This window comes from Aulonocara stuartgranti (genome assembly GCF_965226115.1).
Source record: "Aulonocara stuartgranti genome assembly, chromosome: 20".
Lineage (NCBI taxonomy): Eukaryota > Metazoa > Chordata > Actinopteri > Cichliformes > Cichlidae > Aulonocara > Aulonocara stuartgranti.
In genome coordinates, this window is record NC_138956.1 from 9,608,980 (window position 1) to 9,631,527 (window position 22,548).

A 22,548-nucleotide genomic window follows, 5' to 3' on the forward strand; every position below is an offset into this window, starting at 1 on the left:
ATAAACTGTGAGCTGTCTGTGAGGTGGTGTCAGACTAATGTCCTATTTTTAACCCTTTATGTGCTGCCATAATTATATTTCCCACTCTCATAGACCAAAAAGCTCGTGTTTCAATCTTTAAAATTAAATGGATTTTACAAGTTTATAGGTTTGCCCCTGTTCTAGCACACCAACTGTGAACATGTGTTTTCTATACTGTATGTGTTTTCGATTATCAAACTATAACTAGCCTTGCTCCACCGTGAAACTGTGTTCACACTTTCTGAATGTGTTTCCGTAGGTGACAGTAAAGCTCTGGAGATGATGTTTTTGGAACCTATTTTCATGCTGCTTTAGGAAATGATGCTTTGTGTTCACACTTGACACTCCTCACTGTGAAACACATCCCATCCAAAAGGGTACACACATTTAGGCTATCCACCTATCCCTTAAACATTTACGTCATCAGCATTAGTATCAGATACTGCCGTTATTACCACGTGGTGAGGGCAGAAAAATTTGAGATATGAGCCATCATTAACAAAGAGGAAGAAAGAAGATGGCCTTCTACACCCTTTTTAAAAATCTTAATTGATGGCTTCAAGTCTGTTGTGTATAAAAGGTAACAAGTGGTGTGCTGAATCCTTATTCCTTCATATTATCATCATTAGGGCGTAATTAATTGCAAATGCCATCCCTACACTCTTTTCATAGACTTGTGATTGTCTTTGTCTTGGTAATATTTTTCAACTATCAGTGTGGTTCAAATTATTATTTTTAATGTCTTTTTTTCAGCACACATTTTTACTTGCCATGGTATGAAAATTACAGCTGACACTCATGGCATTAATGATGACTTGAGTTATTTAAGTGTTGCAGTAAAACCATGCATAATGCACCATGAACAAGCATGCACAAAACCGGGACAGTTTGATAAAAAATATGCTTTTTGCTTTTTTTGAATTGAAACTTTTTTTCCTCAAACACAGGCTTTAATCTGTGTCTACAAATTATACCTATCCGTCATAAAATTATGACCACCTGCTCAATATTGCATTGGTCCTTCTACTGTGCCAAAACAGCCTTCATCTGTCGATGCATCTCCACTGGCACCTGAAGGTGTCCTGTGGTATCTGGCACCAAGATGTTAGCAATAGATCCTTTTAGTTGAGAGGTGGGAACTCCATGGATCAGACTTGTTTTATCCAGCACGTCCCACAGATGCTCGACTGGATTGAGATCCTGTGAATTTGGAGACTAAGTCAACACCTCAATCTCATTTTGCTTCTCAAACCATTCTTTTACTTTGTGGCAGGGAACATTATCCTGCTGAAAGATGCCACGGACATAAGAGAATACTGTTTCCATGAAAGGGTGTCCATGCTCTCTGGTAATGCTTAGGTAGGTGGTGTGTGTCAAAGTAACATCCACATGGACGGCAAGACCCAAGGTTTGCCAGCAGAACACTGCCCAAAGTATCACACTGCGTCCGATGGCTTGCCTTATTCCCATACTGCACAAACTTGGCCATCCACATGATGCAAAAGAAAACATGATTCGTCAGACCAGACCACCTTCTTTCATTGCTCTGTGGTCCAGTTTTGATGGTCATGTGCCCATTGTTGGTGCTTGTGCTGTTGGACTGGCATCAGCATGGGCACCCGGACTGGTCTGCAGCTATGCAACCCAATACGCAACATAGAATAGAATGGAACAGACCTTTATTGTCGTGTACTTCAACAACGAAATAGGTGCCCCATGCTCCGTGCAAAAGTAAAATATAAATAGTAAGACAGCAGGAATAAGTAGCAAACAAAAGAAATATGTACAGCTAAGAAGAATATATACAAAACAAGAGAAAGGCACACATTGGAGAACAAAGTGCTTGGAAGCAATGCAACAGGACATGTCTGAGTGTAGAGTCTCTGTGTTAGTGGCCTGAGTGATTAGGGTTATTTAGAACACAGTTTAGAGTGGTGAGGTGGGTGGGAATAAACCGTGATTCACTGTAAATTCTGGCATCTTTCTGACAGCCAACATTAACTTTTTTGGCAATTTGAGCATATAGCTCGTCTGCTGGATCGGACCACACAGGCCAGCCTTTGCTCTTCAAACTCAAATTCTTATGCTCGTCCATTTTTCTTGCTTCTAACACATCAGACAAAATGAGGACTTTAGATTTTGCAAACATTAATCAAATCTTGCATGGTTTCGGATACCTTACAGTGCTTGTAATGTGCCAAAATACCACTTGATCATTTTGAGGTGAGAGCAAATTTCATAAGTGTTATGATTTTTTTGCAGTAGATACTGCCAAAGATAGTTTAGTTACAATGAAACCAGAGCAGGATGTAAAAGTGGGGGGAAAAAGCAAGCTTTACTTCAAAAAAAACAAGGTCCTAAAAGCAGGTAAGGCATGAGGTGCAAAAAAGTTTTCTGGAAAGCAACGGCAAAGAGCACAGAAGCAATCTGGCAGAGTAGCAGTTGCGAGCTTAGGGTATATATCCTGCAGGGTTGATTAGTGAAGTGGCTCCTGGTGATCAGAGGCCAGGGAAGATCAGGTGATGCAGGCAGGAAAGCAGGGCAGGTGAGAGTGGCGAGTCTGAAGAGGGAGAAGATGGTTTTGTAAGCAGATGAAAACCAGACTGAATGAATGACTACATGAAAGAAATAAAGGCAGAAAAGAAAAACTATGACAGCTGCTGGCTGCCATGTTTCTGATTTGACTATCTTTATCAAGATCATCTGTTAATGTACGGAACAAAACATGATTGCATGCTTACCCTCTTTATATGTTTCATAAAAGCTCGTGTTGCTTATGAAGCATTTTAAGACATTTATTTCTTATGTAGTTGGGGGAGAAAAACCTCCTAAACAATACGTGAACCTAAATCTGAAAATTGTTTCCTGTGAAGAAATTTAAAGCAACCAAATTGTGATGCAACTCGAAATGTTTTAAGAATGATTAAGAATCTCATCATCCAAAAGCTGTTGTTAATTAGGTATATACACAGTTATATGTGTAAATATGCTTCTAAAAGGGTGATACGTCAACAATGGGAAGATTATGTGATAAATTCATGAAGAGGTTTGATTGTGTGACTGTGTATTTTTTGCAGGTCTGAGTCACATATTGCTCACTGATTTGAAATGATGCATGTACGTGTAGGTGTGTGCTGGTGTGCGGGTTTTCATCTATTACATTTTTAGGACTTGAAATTGGGTTTTTTACATCAGTGGGCATTCTCTGTACATGCATTATCATGTTAGCCTGATCCAGTTGCTTCCGGTTTGGGGTGAAGTTTGGAGCAGTTGCTGCATTGTTGGCCACAGTAATATATCAGTAAGGTTAGCTGGATTATTCATTATAAGCAAGATTAAATAATGGGCAGTCTTTTGCACAAGACATGGGATGTGATTATTGCAATGATAATAAGATGAGCATTGCATGATTATAAAGACTTTTTGGCTTGACTCTTTACTTTCAGAGGTACTGCAGGCACTTTAGTCTGAGGAAGTTATTATAATTATATTAACAGTGTTTGCTGCACTGTCCTAAAATGTATTAAAGATAATTAATTTCATTATTGAGATGCTTATGTGTTTAATTTGCTGGGCACTTGTTGCCACCCCTCCTTTCTGCTTTTTGCAATTTCAACCCTATTGTGTGAATCTCACGCAGGTGCTCTGTTTTACATAACTTAACATCGACCAGGTCTCCACATTACTACATTTGCTAATTATACATAATGATGATCTCTGCCAGTGTCTGTGTTCTGCCGGAGAAAAAAGAACCCATTTTTCTGACCACATTTCAGTTGTTTTATCAAAAAAGTTAAAAATCTAAAGTTTTCAGTGTAGTGCATTACATTATGTTTTAACATTTCACAGTTTTTCATGTACGTAAGCACCTTTCAACCTCTCCTTTCCAAAACTCTGACAGTATTTGAATGTGTTGACTTCATGTCTAATTACACACCCTAATCACCCAAATCTCAACAGGTTCTCCTGAGTTACATTCAGCACAGCACAAGTCTGACCTACAGTACGTGCAGTCACTTCAACAGATCTACAGTATTATGATGCACTGACATAGTTATATATACTGCAGTGGATAACCTGTAACTTGTAATTCTTGGAGGATGGGGGATGAGAGAATCATGACGATCATCTGCTTTGTTACAGTAAGATAACAGTGACATCATTCACACCACTGGTTTCTATGGTAAATGTTTGGTAGATGTTGAGATCATTTCTAAATATAGCTGTGAAATCATTAACATAAGATAAGATCTTAACAACAATCAGCACTTTACTATTACAGGAGTCCTGTTTTTAGTCTCGAATGCTTCCACTTTGCCCTGCAGTTATGGTTACAGCTGACTGAGGAATATCAAGAAAGTTTAAAGTTAAAAGGACAGGAATTTTACTACTAATTGTTGCATCAGTGGCATTTTTACATTGCCATGATGCTGTTTAGAATGACACCTTCATTTGGTCTTAAAAATCCTATCTCAGTCAATCTCTAATTAAGGGGACTGGCTTTGACTTTAGTGTATGTCTAGACCACAGAACACCACCATATTTCTGGGTGTAACAAACAATGTTGCGTAATTTCATGTCTGGCCATGAAAAAAGAATATTTTTATTCCTTCCACAGCACAATCACTTGACACAGAGGCACACATTATGTTCGAGAGATGCTAAATACCCTCTTTAATCTGCCCATAGCAGCCATTATGGCTGATGTTTCCTGAATCACCCATTCTGGTGTTTGTTTCCTTCAGTTAGCATCATAGTTAATCCCCTCTCTTTGAGTCTTTTGTTAGTGATTCTGCTCATGCCTGAGCTTGGATTAGGATATATCACATTGATCAACAAATGCTGCAGTGCGCTCTGGATGACTCATTATGGCATTAGCCCGGCCACCGGGCCTAGCAGGTCTAATTGAGAGTCATCAATCCCTGCATCTGTCCTCTTGCTGGCTTAGCACTCTGTTAGTTTTTTCATTTCTTGATGAGACGGTGTGACACTTTACACCAAACCGTCTGTCACCTCTACCAAGAGCCCTGAAATGTGTAAATTAACGAGCAAGCGCCAGCATTGGATGCGCTTTTCCTGCAGCCCCTTTTTATGAAACAAATGCATAGTGCACTATGCAAGGCACTGCTAATGACACATTTTCATTTTATAAAACTGGTATTTAATCATAGATAAGCAGCGCTGTGATATGGATTATTGTAATGTACATGTGAATGCTGTTTCCACAGACACAAGAGGGAAATTTATATAAAATCAATATTAACTGGGTTCATTTCAGTCTTTTGTGTTCTTTAACATGTTGCAGGAAATACTGGACTGTCACATAGTTTTGTTGCAAGTTCTGTCCTTAATGTTATTTGGAAACGGAAATCTGATTGATAAATTTGTTTTCTTTGACAGATCTTAAACTCTTTGTTCACACACAAAAAAAACACCTTTCCCACAAGCTGCTCTTTTAGGATGACGGTTCTTAGAAAGTAATCTATATAGTTAGTATTGCTGCATTCATTGTGTTAGTATGATTTGTCTTCAGTACAAATAACAGCCTGTCATAGGCTAACACAAATGTATACACTGTATACACTTTCTATACACAGGAATTAGGACATAAAAAACAAGACACATTAATATAAGGTGAACCAGATGCTGGAAGTAATCACAAACTTTAAATGCTACAGGAAAGCTTCATGGATGAAATATAGTTTGATGACAAATTACAAAGAATTGGTGCCCTCATCTTTTACCCATATACTGTTTAATGTATATAACAGCCAATACAGTTTTCCTTAACTGTGAGGTTAAGTATTACTCACAGTAGTTCTCTTTAGTGTCTTTAAAGGGACAGGAGGTGTACAAAAACAACAACACTGGCCTGAATGACCGTGTTTTCCCGCACTCTATGAATTGCAGTTTGTCCATTGCACTGGAGTTACTCTGCACCTACTTCCTTGTTTATATTGTGGCCAAATAATTGACAAGGAGCTTTCTTGAAAATGTAAACCGGTCCCCGGGTCAGCTCTTTGTTCTGCAGGAGCAAACAAGAAAAAAACAAGTTTAACCTTTCACTGAAATTTGAGCGTCAGACTTTGAAAGGACAGTACTTAGTGGCAGGCTAGGCTAGCTGTGGCTTTGATGTTTGCAGTGGTTTCAATCCCAGAGGCTCCTCTTGACATGGAGGAAAGGTTTGCTACCTGTTGCCATCCATTTTCATGGCTACTTTTCACACTTGGCCTCACAGAGCCCAGCGTGAGCCAAGACTGGTGGCTAACAGAGACAGAAAGAATTCTGCTTCATCCAACTGCTTTCTATCTCATTACTTTTCACGCTGTCATTATCCATGTTCCTCTCTGCTTTCTCGACCCTTCTCTCCTGCTGTCCTTTTAATTATCGACTTCGTTTTATTCCTTCTCCCTTTTTACTCTCAACCTGTTTTTCCTCATTACCTCATTCCATTTTTCTATTTTTTTTAAAGGCGTTATCAGCCTGTGGTCTTTGTTTGAGGCTCAGGTGGACAAACACTGCCGGGATGAGCCGGAGGCAAAATCCTTTATTTCAAGTGCACAGGTGGGAATAGCCAAATAATTTTCATAGAATAGCCTGTTGCATCTCTCCTTAATGTTAGCGAGGTGGGGCCCTGAAAAATTCATAAACTCACTCTCCTATTGAGAGACATTTCCCTCTCCATGCCTGTGGCTTGAAACCTTTGAAGTTTAAACCAGCACTCCTCTTTATGCATTTGTGTGTGAAATTTTTGCATTCAAGGGAAGAGGAAAGCATAGAGGCAGACCTCCCTTGGTTGGAATGTGTTATCTGCGCCTGACTTTTCTCCCTGGAAATCCATTTGTTGAGGAGTAGAAGGGAGACTTTCACTGAGCCCTGTACACCTTCCCCCCTGTCTACTGTTGATAATTAAAAGCAACGAATTGTGTGCAAGCGGTGTAACTCTTGGCCGTGAAATTTTGGTCACTTGCACTGCAGTGAAATTTACATTGCGAGATTCAGGTTGTAAGTGTGAGAGGTCAGTATTATTTTTTCTGTTTAGCTCAGAAAGTGAAGGGGGGTGAACGTTTAGTGCTCTGTGGGATTTATATGCAAATAGGTGCGGTCAGTATGTAAAGGATCTTTGGTTCTTCTCTCTCTTTTTTACTTTTGCCTTGAAACGAGTCTCAGATCATTATGCTAGCATATATGCATGCACGCTCTGTTCCCCAAAGTTTTCGTACTTATCTAAGCACTCTGTTTAAGGAATTTTTTTTTTATTATTATTTCTATCTCTGTAATACGTCACTGAGAGCAGATATGCCTAATATGGTCATCTCAGGCACACAGCTCTTGAACCAACCGCGTGCTGTTTGGACCTTCTGTTTGCAAGGGGCAGCCAATCAGAACAAATCTGGCTTAAAGGGAGTGTGATCTTAATGGTAAAGCTAAATTGTCGTTAAAATGAAGGACTGCCCCAGGGCCTGGTTTTAGATAAATTTAGCTTTTCTGGGGGAAACTATGAATCATGCAAAGCTATTCTTGTTCAATCCAAGACTAAAATTATGGAGCTGGAAATGAGCATATTAGTTCCACTATAAATATATTTCCCCTGTCACCTAGAATAATCTACAGAAGGACATAAAATTGTCAGAGTGGAGTATTATTGGGGGCTTGAAGTCAGTTTTTTTAAGGATTGAAAAATTTGTATTCTTGGTCTGTCACTGTTGTGACCTCGATCTTCCTATCTCTATGAACTGGATATTGCTTCACTTGTGTGCTGTGGGATTTGTGGGTGGTTGTTACAATGCTCTCCAATCGCTTGGTCTGGCCACTCTTGAAAAAGACGGCTTTATCTAGATGAGACATTTACTTCAATAATTAAAAAATACAATAATTACAATAGTTTAAAAAGTGATGGCGGTTGACTCTAAATATACAATCAAATGACAACTTAATGCTTCTTCTTCTCTACATTAATTTTTTGCACCTGATTTTAGTTGAATCTTCAGCATAGGGTTTATTCTTCTATATTCCTCTCGGCACAATCTCATCATAGCTTGTAATAAACGCTGTAGTATTCTGCAATGAGGGATCTTGTCCACGTAACAAGTCCAGCTTTGATCCCCTGATGGATCTCTTTAAAAATATGTAAGAGCCTCCTTTCATTTCAATTGTGGCCTTTAATCTTTTCATCCAGTGTCATCACAAACACTGAGGAGTGGCGTTACTTCAAAGCGCTAACCAGAACTCCTACCCCGCTGGAGGAAAACATGTTCCACTCGGAGCAGGGTGCTCCAGGTCCTAGGGTTTACCTCCGGCCCAAAGAGAGCCTCCACGTGCCCCTGAAATACCAAAGCTTCCTCTGCGACCACACCATGGCCCTTCAGGTATGGTGCAGAATAAAGGTGCACTCTCACAGCATGTTTTATAAAGTGTGAACTTGCTCTGTAAGGAAAAACCACATTCTTGGATTGGTAACTATTTCTGGCTGCAGGATGTTAGACAAAATTAGATATATTTTTTTTAATCAGTTGTTTTTCTTGAGTCCTTTAAATGTTTAGATTTGTCTTACAGTAAGAAGCAGTCACCACATTTTTATCACTACAAATGAACGATCAAAGTAACTTGTGTGAACCTATAAAAAAATCTTCTTTCATATACTGATCTCATGTCATTTAAAAAAAATGGGAGTAAGAGGTGGAGCATGATGAAAGTTTATGTAACAGTCGTATAAATGTCAGTACACCTCAAGGTTTCTGTAACCAAAGCCGACCTATTTCAAGGGCACGTTTTACACACATAAAGCCAACCCAGTCTTTGTAGTTAATTTGATGCCAGAAGTACAGTTCAAAATAAATGTCATTTAGATTGGCTGCGCTCTTATCTTCTTCTAGATGAAGGTAGTTTTTAAACCCTTTGGTTATATTCTGCTTATCGTGATTGTATACAGTTTTCTTACTGGATGTGCAAATGCAATTTTTCTTTGTGCTCTTTTGCTATGTTTTTTTTGGGGTAGATGTTCATTTTTGATTACAAATGTGGGCTTCTTATCAAATCCTCACAGGGACCAAGCCTGAAGGCTACAGCCAGAGGTTCCCAGGTGGCCAAGAAGAATCTGTCCAATATTATTGCTGCCAAAACTATCAAGGTACAGAATGTGTTACTTATGCTTTAAACCATTTTTATATTATATATCTGAAGTCTTTTGCCTCTCAGTCCCTGATTTGTTTTTCTTCAGGCTGAATTTAAAGTGCAGAGTGCATCTGCTCTTCACTTTGCACTTTAATGTAAATGTTTCTCTGCCGTAACGCAAGCTTTAGAACTGAGATCTACACTTTTTCCCATATTTGGCTATATAAACTGATCATTTGATTCAGGTGAGCTGAGAAAGATGAAAGTGCCTTAAACGCGACATATATTATAAAGCTTGTGATTAGAGATGTACTGATCCGATATTAAGTATCGGTATCGGTCCGATACTGACCTAAATTACTGGATCGGATATCGGAGAGAAATAAAAAATGTAATCCGATCCACTAAATATCAAAAAAGCAGCTCACATAACTTGCGACATGGCGTAGCTCGGCTCATAACCGAGCAGTATGCGTCACGTGATAGAGCGGCGGTGGCATGCGAGATCTGTTGTCTGGTTCAGCATTTGGTGCCTCGCTACCAAACTGGCATTTCATCCCAAAGTTATCCCAGAGAGAAGTAAAGCAAGTGTGTAATCTCTGAATGTTTGTGAAGCATTCCAGCGTTAAGCTTGCCAACCGATATATGGAGCGACTGCCTCTTCTCTCTCCCTCCCTCTCCTGCTGCTACTTCAATCATGAAACTGATCAATGATCAGCTGATCGGCTTTTCTGTCAGTCCGTCTCTCTTGTTTGTTTATCGCCCACTTCGCGCCAGAAAGAGGAAACCAGCGGCTGACCAACAGCAGCACGTTTAAGATTGATAATCTGTTGTTAGAATTTATTTAATATTACTTTGTACACCACGATCTTTTTCTACTTAGCTGATGGCTGGTAACTGTGCAGGGGCGGATCTAGCAAAGTTTAGCCAGGGGGGCCGATAGGGCATGAACAGGGAAAAGGGGGCACAAAGACATACTTTTCTTATTCTCTACTTGTGATTGCAGTTTAGTTGGGTTAACCTCCTGCTAGATCCCAAAGTCTAACAACATCCACTGTACCCGCACTCCCAGACAACTCTCTGAGGAGTGGCAGTGCACCGCCTCCTCCCTCCTCTCCTCTCCTATTCTTTCCTGCACAGTCACAGCACAGACCCAAAGAACACTTTGAAGTGTCGACTATTAAAAAAGTTACGCTAGCCAGACAAGATTGTCAAGCAAAATTATATGCTGAAAATCACTTTTATCTTACTGAACATTGTTTATCTTCTCCAACTGGCAAATGTCAGGGTGGAGAGTTAAACTATCCCAGGCTAGACGACAGCTTGACACGTCTGGTTAATCTACTTTAAATGAACCATGCATATACAGTATTACTCTGAAGTTATTTGACAGTATTAAGAACTTATTCAGCTGTTTATAATATGTAAGACGGTTAGAGGAGGGAGAAACACTGTGAACAGGCTTGTTGGGCTGTACTATAGATAAGTCCTCCACATCACCACGTGAAAGAATATTCTTTGTGCTGCAGTTGTCACTAAAATTAAATGCTGTTTCTTATGGAATTCATTAAAACGAAACTTAAGGCTTCTTGTTAAATACTGGAGCTTAAATCTCACGTTATTGGAATGTAGCCTGAATGTGCTGAAAAACAATATATTCATCACCTCTCGCTAACCTGCAGGACCTTACAATAATCCTGTTGTTGGTGTAGAGTACAGTACCCAGAAGCTCTCACATTGCACAAGCTGATGAAATATTTGCCAGTATGCCAAGCGTGCGTGTGTGTGTCTGCCTGCAGTTTGTGCGTATTGTGTGCCGGTGTCAGCACTGCTGCTCTGAGCAAAAATCCTGTCAGGAGGTCAAAGAGGTCGGGTCTGGATCAAATCTGTGTCCCGCTAAAACTGACAAGTCCCAACAGCAGCGCTGTCAGGATGCCAGCTTTGGCACGGCTGTCAGTCAGCACACATCACCAGAGCCAGATATGGGCCGCTCTTGTAGGTCAGCATTAGCCTGCAAATCTGACGCATCAACGATTTGGACAGCTGCTGTGTGTTTAATGACCAGATTGTGGGAAGTTAACTTCAGAGTGTAGGGCATTCCTCGTGGCTGAAATTTGAGTCTGTTTTAATCAGTTGCTGTAGTGTTCCTTTATTTATTTATTTATTTTGTAATCTTTTTTTTAATTCTAGCACAGCAGGTGGGAATGCAGGAGGTGGGACAGAAACCATTTTTTAAAAGTTTTTAGTTGTTACCTGGGGTGATGCATTAGATAAGATAAGATAAGATAAGATAAGATAAGATAACTCTTTATTGTCATTGCACAGTCATACATAGTACAGTAGTACAATGAAATTGGAAAAACTGTCCTACGTCGGCACTACATATAACACAACACGACACGATATGACACATCACAACGTAACAAACAACACAACACAGTATATTAACTTAGTATAAAAAAGAAGAATAAGTGTATGTGTATTGCACACTGTTATTATTGCACATTAATTATTATTGCACCTTGTTATAAATATAAATATTATTGTTATCGTTTTAAACATTGTTACCTCCCCCTAAAAAGTCCAGGGAGGTATCCAGTCAGGTCAGCTATTTACATTGATCAGGGCTATTGCCCTGTTGTAAAAGCTGTCCTTGAGTCTATTTGTTCGGGACCTCAGCAGCCTGAACCTCCTGCCAGACGGCAGCAGCTTAAACACCCGGTGTCCTGGGTGTGTGCAGTCCCGTAGGATGCTGCGTGCCCTCTTGAGACAGCGAGTGCTGTACAGGTCCTTCAGGGAGGGAAGAGGATGTCCAATGATTTTTTGGGCCATGTTGATGACCCTCTGGAGTGCCTTTCGGTGTGCTGTGGTGCAGCTGGAGAACCACACACCGATGCAATATGTCAGCACACTTTCAATGGAGCAGCGGTAGAAGACGGTCAGCAGCTCCTTCTTCAGGTCCATTTTTCTGAGGATTCTCAGAAAGTGGAGACGCTGTTGGGCCTTCTTTAAGACCGCAGAGGTGTTAGAGCTCCATTGGAGGTCTGTGTCTATGTGCACACCCAGAAACTTGAAACTGGAGACCCTTTCCACGCACTCCCCGTTGATGCTGACAGGCTGCAGCTCGGACTTCCTCCTTCTGAAGTCAACTACCAGTTCTTTTGTTTTGGTGGTATTGAGGTCCAGGTTGTTGTCTGCACACCAATCTGACAGCCTCTGAACTTCAGCTCTGTATGCAGTCTCATCTCCCCCTGAGATGAGCCCCACCACAGTGGTATCATCTGCAAACTTGATGACTGTGTTGTCTGGGTGGGAACTAACACAGTCATGTGTGTACAGAGTGTACAGTAGGGGACTCAGTACACAGCCTTGTGGAGAGCCGGTGTTGAGGCTGAGGGCTGAGGAAAGATGAGGCCCCACTCTAACTCTCTGTACACGGTCTGAGAGGAAGTCTCTGATCCAGCGGCAGGTGGTGGAAGGAAGTCCAATTTCCAGCAGTTTATCTATTAGTCTGTCCAGGAGTATCGTATTGAAAGCAGAGCTAAAGTCAACAAAGAGCAGCCTGGCGTAACGGCCCTGCACTTCCAGGTGAGAGATGGTGGTGTGGAGCGTTGTAGCAATGGCATCTTCAGTTGATCTGGGTCGAGTGTGGGTGGCAAGCAGGACATGATGTGACGTCGGACCAGTTTCTCAAAGCACTTCATTATAACAGGTGTTAGAGCAACTGGTCGGTAGTCGTTGAGGCTGCTAATGTTAGTACGCTTTGGCAGTGGGACAATTGTGGCTGACTTTAGGCACGGCGGGATGCAGGACTGGGACAGTGAAGTGTTGAAGATCTTAGTGAAGACCCCAGCCAGCTGGTCTGCACACTCTTTTAGGACCTTTGCGGTTACCCCATCTGGTCCGGTGGCCTTCCTGGGGTTCACTGCCCTCAGTGTGCGCCTCACCTCATATTCCTGCACTATGAGGCTTGGGCTGCTGCTGTCCGATGTTTTTGCTGCTGCTGCCTCTGGTCCCTTCACCTCAAAGCGTGCGAAGAAGTGGTTCAGCTCCTCTGCAAGCTCCGCGTTACCCTCAGTCAACGTGGTATTGCCAGGTTTGTAGTTGGTTAAGTGCTGAACTCCCTGCCATACCTGTCGTGAGTTGTTGGTGGTGAAGTGGTCTTCGATCCTTCTCTTGTACGCTGCCTTGGCCTCTCTGATGCCTCTTTTCAACTGAGATCTGGCTGCACTGTACTGCATACCATCACCGGATCTAAAAGCGGCGTCACGTTGCTTCAGCAGAATGTAACACATTATTGTGACTGAATTCAGTAATCACTTAACAGTTATTGATCAAAATATTTGGCTTGTGCTATTCAAGTTCTTTCAATCAACTGACCTTATTTTGTGGTAGAGGTTGGCTAAAAATATCAGGATGGTTTATAACCTTTCAGAAATGGAAATCTTTGCAACAAAGTCGACAAATCTATCAGATCTATCAGTCTATCAGATAGACTGATAGATCTGATAGATGTCAATGACAGACATTATGGGACTCCGGTGATCCACGGTGAGAGCCATTAGCCACAGATAGAGATACTGTAACTCAGAGCAGTGGTAAATCTTCCTTTTCCTCAAGAGCTCATCTACAGCTCATCCAGGAGGTCACAAAATAACCAAGAACAACATCTAAAGAGCAGTAGACCTCATTTTTCTCAGTTAAGATAGAGTTCATGATTCAACAATAAGAAAGAGACTGTGCAAAAATGGCTTCCATGGAAGAGTTAAAGGTGAAAACTGCTGACCGAAAAGAAAATCTTGATGATCTCCAAGACTTTTGGGAACTAATAGAGTAATCAGACAAAAGCTGAACTTTTGGAAGGTTTGCACATCATTACATCTGGCAAAAAACTAACACAGAATTTCATAAAAAGAGCACAAAAGAAATGCCATACCAACAGTCAAACATGGTGGTGGTAGTGTGATGGGCTGGACCTGCTTTGCTGCTTCAGGACGCCTTGTTGTAATTGATGGAACCATGAATTTTGCTCTCTGCTCTCTGTTCATGCCCTGCAGCTCAAGTATACAAGTCCACCTCTGATTGGACCTAAAAAACTAAAATGAAGGTTTTTAAGTGGCGTAGTCCTGATTAAAATCAGATTGAAGTGTTTTTGAATGTTCTTAAACAGGCTGTTCATGCTTGAAAATCCTTCAACGTGGCTGAATTAAAACAATTCTGCAAAGAAGAGTTGGGCCAAAATTCCTCCACAGAGATGTGAAAGACTCATTACCGGTTATCATAAATGTTCGATTGCAGTTCTTCCTGCCAAGAACCACTTATTAGGTTTATGGGCAATTACCTTTTCACAAAGGGCCAGGTAGGGTTGGATAACTTTTTTTCTCTTAATAAATGACATCATCCTTTAAAACTGAATTTTGCATTTATTCAGGTTATCTTTGTCTGATATTATTGTTTGATGATATGAAACACTTAAGTGTGACAAATACAAAGACTGTACCCTCCTCTTGTCATATGACTCCACTGTCTCTGAATTGGATAAGTGGTTAAGAGAATAGATGGTTGGATTATCAGACCTACAGTTTGTGGTCCGGCAGCTGTAGCAGAAACTGTCTCCGACAGTGAAGTCACAGCAGCACACACTAGTTTTCCTAAAATATGACGCTTTGTGAGCAGGAATGAGCAATTCCAGTGTGTTTTCATATGCCGCTCTGATGTATGTGCCAGTTATCATATATAACCGTGCAGAATGACTACATGTGTATGAACACATTTGTGTTGATTCAAACAACTCCTGGGGGCTATGTTAATGCAGCAATCTTCAAAGCACATTCAGTCAGTCTGTGGGGGTTTTAGCAGTCAGATTGCAAGCAACTTTTTATATTCTAGTGTACAGCTTTCTCCATCATCATAATACTCTCTGGTGAATTTTAATATAAAGTTTCCCCAAGGCTGTTTTTAAAATGCCTGTATATGTTGTTTAGAAATGAACTGCTTCAGGAAGAAAACATGGCACACAGAGAGAAATCAGGAGGAAAAAGCCCTGTTGAACTAATGAAACCAGTTTGTGCTGTTACTACCTAGTATACACGACCTGGCTATTAATTCCAGTAAGAAATCTGGCAGCGCAGGAGCCCTAGAGGTTTTAAATCAGTCTATTTAACTAATCTTGTTTGGAAGAGAAAATGATTATGTTGAAAGTATTTGCTGTAGCCTGGTTAACTTTGACTTACACAACTACTAGTGAACTTTCCAAAACTTCAGTTGTTTACTTTTAGATTTACCTCTAAACACTAGAACGCGATAGATGAAAGATATGTATTCCTGCTACACAGATTTGTTTTACCAAAGTTTTTCTACGTGTAGTTTTTTTTTGTTTCCAGTACTGGATACCTTCTTTAAATTTCCAGAAACCCCTCTGGTCATACTGCACAACTTACCGTGCATGTAATGTATTTGCAATGCGAGGTAGTAACTTGAAGCTTCTAATGAATCTTAAACTACCTTATGATGCAAAACCTGTTTTAATGCACTGAATATCAGACTATCAGGTGAGGAAGTGACATGCTGCTAATAATGCTGAATTTTCACTTTATCTCCACAGGTTACTTTCAAAGCAGAAGATGGAAAGCCAATGGCCATCTGCCAAGTGAATGTGGAGCCAACGCCCCATGTCGTTGACCAGACTTTCCGACTTTACCACCCCGAGCTCTGTTTCCTTAAAAAGGCCATCCGCCTGCCAGTCTGGCACGACCCTGCAGGTTGTACAGATTACCCTGGCTATCCCCCATGAGCCAAGTATTCCTCATCCTTCAACTCATATTTCTTGCTTTCTGAACTGTGCTTAAATTAGTCGTTTGCATATATTCCAGTTTTAATCAATATATCAAATGAAGATTAAAATATACATTCAGTTCTCATACTGACTTACTCTCCTGTGTGAGCATAAATGTGAATCACATGTTCACACGCACAAGGCGAAAACAATTTTGACAGCTTATGTGGGAAATGGGAATGAGTAATGTATTCTGCCTTCACTTTATTATGTTTTTACTAAATATCAACAGAAACAACTTTTCAATATCAGTGCAGTTTCTGTCAACAAAAAGGGTAATAAGAAGAGAGAAATATCTGGATGCAGAGCAGGAAATGAAAAGCAAGAAATAAAAGTTTAAAATCAAGAAAATGTTTGATTGGCTTTTATGACTGGCTTGATGTTCTGAACTATAATAAAAACAATTTATAGTAAATAGTAAATTGATCTTATATTTGTTTTTTCCTGCCTCTTGTTGGGAAAACCAGCTATCAACCCAGATGCTCATGTTTCTGTCCGCTGCAGTGACCCTAACATCATCTGCCAAACAAGGATGCTGGTGAGTGAATGACATTGGATTTAATTCCTTCTGCAATTAACATACAAATATTAACAGGGTTAATTACTGAACTGATAACTGTTTGGAAGGGAAAGCACTTTATTCTAGCTGCACTGGTCTCTTTGTGTGTTGTCCTCCCTGAGTGTGACCATAGATAAACAGCCAGCCAAACTTCTTTTTAAGAGCCATTAAAGTGAGCGTGCTTGCTCCTTTAATGGCTTCATTCACAGCAATCACATCAAACTGACATCACTGAATTGGAGTGAAACCATAAAGACACACACAAACAACAACAACCTCTTATTAGGTTGTCATGTAATCCTCAGGTAAATATTGTTAAGTGCTAACACAGGACACTACAAGGTAAGTATCCTATAGGTATACAATCTAATATTTACACATTGGAAAATAAGCAGGTCAAAGGCAAACATATGTCTGCATCATTATCTCAGAGACTTCAACAAATCAAGCTACTGCATACTGACAGTGTGAGGATAAAGGCCATCTCATCTCATCATCTCATCTCAAAATGTCACAAAACCATCATCAGCCAGTTCTGTTTGAAGGATTGGATTCAACATAAAGTGTAATTCTTTGAGCTTCCTTCTGACATGTTTGTCTCTTTTTTACAAAACGTAATCAGGACAGAACTCTAGCTCATTTTTGATAGATTACAAGCTCTTTTGATAGAAGAAAAGGCTTGCCCTTGTGTCGTGCCTTTACACTATTGTAGTGCCAATGTGGGGTCTTTTTTATTTTTGCCTCTTTTCCCCCTCTACTCTTCCACCTTTTATCTGTTTCTGTCTGTAGGCACCAGGAGAGCCTCAAGATGTGTACTTGAAAGTGCCAGGGAGTCCCAGTCCACACATAAAAATGTTCTTTGTAATGGTTTTCACGTATGTATTATTTACTGGCCAGACACACACACACACACACACACACGCACAGAGCTTAGCCTGAAGAAGCATTCATCTTTGCAATAATTAAATTGTTCATGCAGGCTTGAATCAATTAACTAATCAGACTGAGGTTTCATGCTCTGGCTGCCTGCAGTTCCACAGTCCATCGTCCAGTTTGCCTAATCTCCATCAGGATTATGTACACCTTGTTTTTAATGTGATATACAAATACTTGTTTTCTATTAAATATCAGAGAGCTGTCGTTTAACTCTGAGGACATGAATATAAAAGCATTTTGCCTCGTTTCACATGATTTCATTGTTTTCCTCATTTTCCTCTGTCACTTAGTGGAAATGATGGATTGCATCATGCATATGCTCATTCACATGCACTCTTTCACACAATATACAATCCTAACCACAGATATGTGCATAGCACTACTAATGGTACTAATGGTTATGTTTAGAACAGGAGTGTCAAACATAAGGACCAGGGGCCAGAATTGGCTCAGCAAAGACTCCAATCTGATCCTCTGGACAGCTTTGGAAAATTTTTCCAGCTGATAAAGACAACCCTTTCAGCCGTGCATAAAGTAATATACAGTATAAACAATTAAATGGCAGAAATGAAACATTATATTTTTGGTTCATTGAGAAAACATTAGCTACCAGAACCTGCACTTTGTTGTCTTATGATAAGATATCTCAGGGATTAAATGTGTAGTTAAACGTCTTTTTGCTGACACAAAGGCTCATTCGTCCGGCCCACTTAAGATCAAAGTAGGCCGTGTGTGGCCCTCGATGTAAGATTAGTTTGACATCTGTGGTTTAGAATCTTTATATTACAACGTGCTTCCATCAAGAAGAGCACATACTGTATAGCTAATTTATTTTACTAATAAAATATATTGCAGAAGACACATTGCTTCTTCATTTCATGTCTAATACTGTCCTCTAATACTGCAGTATAAACCAGTCCCAAGTGCTGTAACACAGTCATTTGGCCCCCTTGCATTAGTGGTTGAGCATTTTTTTAATTTTTCACCCAAGTGTCGAGCAGCCAACCCGATTACCAGCAAATTACACGCAAATACATTTGTGAATTTGATCTGGATTTGATTTCTAACATTTAAAAAAAATATCTGACGATATCACTGTGAAAATATTTTAGCTTCAACCCTCCAGATGACGTGTTTGCCCTCAAAACCCCATATCACTTGAATCCTATTCCAAATAACCACAAACACTTTATGAGAGCTGTTGTCTCAGAGCAGACCTGAGTAGGTGACTGCATCGCCTCCCACTCTGAGTCAGCTAGGGCCACTGAGACTGAATTCCTTTCATCTCAGCAGTGTGAGGATGATGTTGATGGCTCTGCTTATTAAAATGCTAGCACAGCCGTAGATCAGCCCTCCTCATCTCTTACCCCGTGCTGCACCGGCTGCATCTCCAGGGGGCCTTAGTTTAATTGTTCTTGATGATGTTTTTCCTCTGTAGTGATAAGTGGATGGCAGCGCCCTCCCAGATCTGGCAGATTTACGTGCACTTCCTGGAGCGTGTGGACGTCAGCTGTGTGACTGGCCAGCGGAGCTGTCAGTCACTCGTTCTGAGGGGAACGCAGGCTATCCGTAAGGTCAAGTGTTTCTCATCACACCCCGGCGAGATTGAGGTACGATTGTCACTAAACGCACTATTTTGAAATAGTAAACAATGTGCACATGTTCTCTGCAGCGTGGGATTCAGGCCTCTATCAAGATTTAAAGATTCATCAAAACTAAAATCAACTCACATGTCTTCTAGTGAAGTCATTATTTTATTAACCTGAGATTAAAAAAAAAAAAAGTGAAGAAAAATGTTTTAAAGTGGGCTTTTTATGCTCATTTCACACTGCACATTTTTATTCTTAGATTCTACTAAAGCACCTTTGAATGATTCACTCCTCAAAAGACTTTGTATTTACTCTATACCTGGCCTTGGTGCAACCCCTGTGTTCATTTTCTCTCTGAAACAAGCTGTTTTAGCTCCCATCCCCTTTAGTTTAAGTCGCCTTTCTTCTGATTGGCTGTCCGTTACAAAAAAATAATGTAGTAACAACACATTTAAAAAAAAAAAAAAGCAGGTCGGTAAAGCTTCTTTGTGCCACTTGGATCCACTTGTCTAATAGACATAGCCAAACTGACCCTCTTCTGTAGCTCAGATCTTGTGTGCATCACAACCATTGCAGTAGAAAATTGTTGCTTTGTGGCAGATGTGTGAAGTGAAAGAAAAATAACATGTATTTTTGCTTTTTTGGATGACAGCTGCCCTTTAAGTGCTGGAGCATCGTGCTCCTGCTGATGTTGTTCTGACTCTCTGTTAGTCAACTGGATTTTGGATGAGGTCTTGCTTCCCTTAGGCTTTATGTGGGTCCCTTTAGGATCCTGTTGCACTTAATGTTTAAAATTAATTTTTGCACATTGGGCTCATTTAGTTCCATCGGTCCGGTTTTGGTTTTAGACCCACGAAGACCTCTAGTGGAGAGCTCCGTTCAATTCTTTATGAGTCCCAGGAATCTAGTTATTTAATCCAGCGTTCATAGCACTTCAGCTGAATATATAATTCTTGTTTTGAGTCAAGTTGAAAAGAGATCAAGAGCATGCAACCAGCAGTAGTAGTCTGTGGTGATGAACTATGCGTTACACCCTCTCTACCACCCGTACACATTCCCTGTCCTGTTACTCTCTGTTTCCCCCGCCACTTAACATTAGCTTGTGGTTCAGAGACTGGAGCAGCATCTTAGTCATCAAGGGTGCTTGGGTCTGGATGCATTTTTTATATGTGAAAGTGGCATGTTCGAACTAAAATTAGGCTTTTACTGTATTGTGTTCTTTTTCAATTGGACAAAATCCGACTGATGCAGACGACACTCAACATACAGGACAAAAAAAATGCATAAATCTCACTTATCTAAAAAAAAATGTTGAGGGATTTATTCTTGACAAATGATCTTTTTATCGTGAGCAATTTTGAAGTTGCTCATCTAAAGTGATTTAATGCAAATTGTTCTCTTAGCAGCAAAAGGAAAAAAAATGGAAGCAATTCCTTCCCTTATAATACCTCCAGTTTAAGATTTGAATCATTGTCAAGAACATGCAAATGCAGATTGACAGCATAATAGGTCTTTTTATGGGGTTTCATTTCATTTTATTAGGTTCCCTCGTTACTTCCTGTCTTCATGCCAGATCATGTCGGGACCCAGTTTGATACAATTTGAAAAAAATTAGCAGTGGCTTTTATGCACTCTGAACATGTGAAAATATGCTCCAGGAGTGTCACATTGCCCTCTATTTTTAATAGATTGTTTCTTATTCATAACTGAGTACAAGAGTAGAGGGAGCATGACAATACTTCTTCCTCAGAGTTGGAATAAAAGGGCATTTTATAGCATTCATGGAGAAAAAAAGAGAAGTGATAGACTGTCACAACCACCACGGGTGCATACAGTATGACCCAAACATGTTTTACCTTTAGAAATAGGGTACTGGCTGAAAAAGCGACAGATGTATTTTTAAAGATTTCGGCGTACGCATGAGCAGCTGCTTTGATCTGACTCGCGGCAGGTTAGCTCACAGTGGAATGCATTGGAGGAGTTCTATAAAGCAGGATAAAGCTCAGCGTCAGTGAATAGCTTTGCTTTTCTCAACAGATTGAAAAGGAGCTGCACAGTAAATCTCATTCCCACATTCTTATTTCTGTCACTTTCCTGCCTCTACTTCTCTCATTTCATTGTCTGCCTCCCCCCTTTTTTTATTGAACCTCATTCACCCTTTCTCTCACCCACTCTCCTTTAATCTGCACACTTCCTTTACCTTCCTCTGACTCTGTTAAGCATCTTTTCCATTAATTCTGTCCCTCTTCCATTTCTTATTAAATGTATCTCTTCTCTTTGAACACTGTCACATTCTTTTTGTCACTTGGTCGACACATTTCTCAGTCCACTTGCCAAACCCAATAAACTTTAATGGCCTTTGCCTTCTTTTTAGGTGGACCCAGCGGGTGTGTTTGTTTTGCCTCCTGCAGCAGTGCAGGAGCTCCAGCTGAAGGTGCAGCCATGGCAGGCTGGCAGCCGCTTTCTGTACGTGAACGCGGTAGATGTGGAGCAGCAGCGGCTGGTCACCGCGTGGCTGCTCTGTCTCAATGTTCACCGTCCTGTGCTGTCCAAGGTAGGACCCTAAAAAAAATCTTGTGTTTTTATCGTTTCCTCATATGGGTATCGGCCATCATTATCCAGTGGGGCACATTTGGCAACCCGGGTTTTTACCCTTTTCTTCACTGTGTCAGCAGCAGCAGCAGCAGCAGAACAGTGTGTTAAATACAGTTCCAGGTGTCTGTTTGAAAGCCAAACACTACAGCACGAAAGCGTCAGATTTGCAGACCTGCTCATGACACCGCTCTGCTGCAAATGTGGTTGATGTGTTAATTAAAGGTCTCCCTTGAACTTGAGCGCTCCCCCTCCCAGTCATTAAAGGACAATGTTTTAATCATTTTTGCACTGCTGTTGGTTAAATAACAAAAAGCATTTCTCTGAAAAAAGCACTAGCTAAAGCTAGAAGCTTGATTCTGCTTAAAGGTAACATGCTAACCCTTCCCAGGCACCTACAGGAGCTCAGTCATTCATCTTTTTCGAAAAGCAGGACAGTGTCTACCAAGCAGCTAGCTGCCTAGCTTGGTAACTTGTACGGCAATAATCTACCACAATATCAATACAATAAAAGTGTTTGTGCCACCTAGTTTTGTCTCACCAGTGTTGTAGAGTATATTTCATTATCAACCTTTTTGGGATTTGGGATTTTCCAACTCTTTGGACTCTCCTGCTCTGTACTCGTAACATTAGCATTGTGAGCACTGTGTGCATTTAGTCAATGACCTAAATTTGCCTTTCAAATGTGTTCCTTATGCAACAGTGTTGCGTTAATAAACTGCATTATGGTTGCCTCTCATTTTATCATCACTTTGTGAAGCTCTAGTGATTTAAAAGGGAACCCCCAATTTTACATAACACTGGGAGTAATACTGCCTATGCGGAAAGAAGATTACCAGCTATCATCTGCAGCTTTCCAGCAGGGGTAACCATTACTAACCTAACACACCACAATCTACCAG

General features: G+C 40.5%; 1 protein-coding gene across 4 annotated transcripts in view; it reads left to right on the plus strand.

The window, feature by feature from the left end:
* Positions 1-22,548, plus strand: part of nphp4 (nephronophthisis 4) — a 175,332-nt gene that overhangs the window by 147,714 nt on the left and 5,070 nt on the right. For all 4 annotated transcript variants that reach the window (XM_082518730.1, XM_082518729.1, XM_082518728.1 and 1 more), the window contains 7 exons: positions 8,201-8,390; positions 9,068-9,151; positions 15,740-15,896; positions 16,438-16,508; positions 17,319-17,404; positions 18,904-19,075; positions 21,429-21,608. In XM_082518730.1, the coding sequence (XP_082374856.1) occupies positions 8,201-8,390; positions 9,068-9,151; positions 15,740-15,896; positions 16,438-16,508; positions 17,319-17,404; positions 18,904-19,075; positions 21,429-21,608 (940 nt within the window). The remainder of the gene's footprint in view (positions 1-8,200; positions 8,391-9,067; positions 9,152-15,739; positions 15,897-16,437; positions 16,509-17,318; positions 17,405-18,903; positions 19,076-21,428; positions 21,609-22,548) is intronic.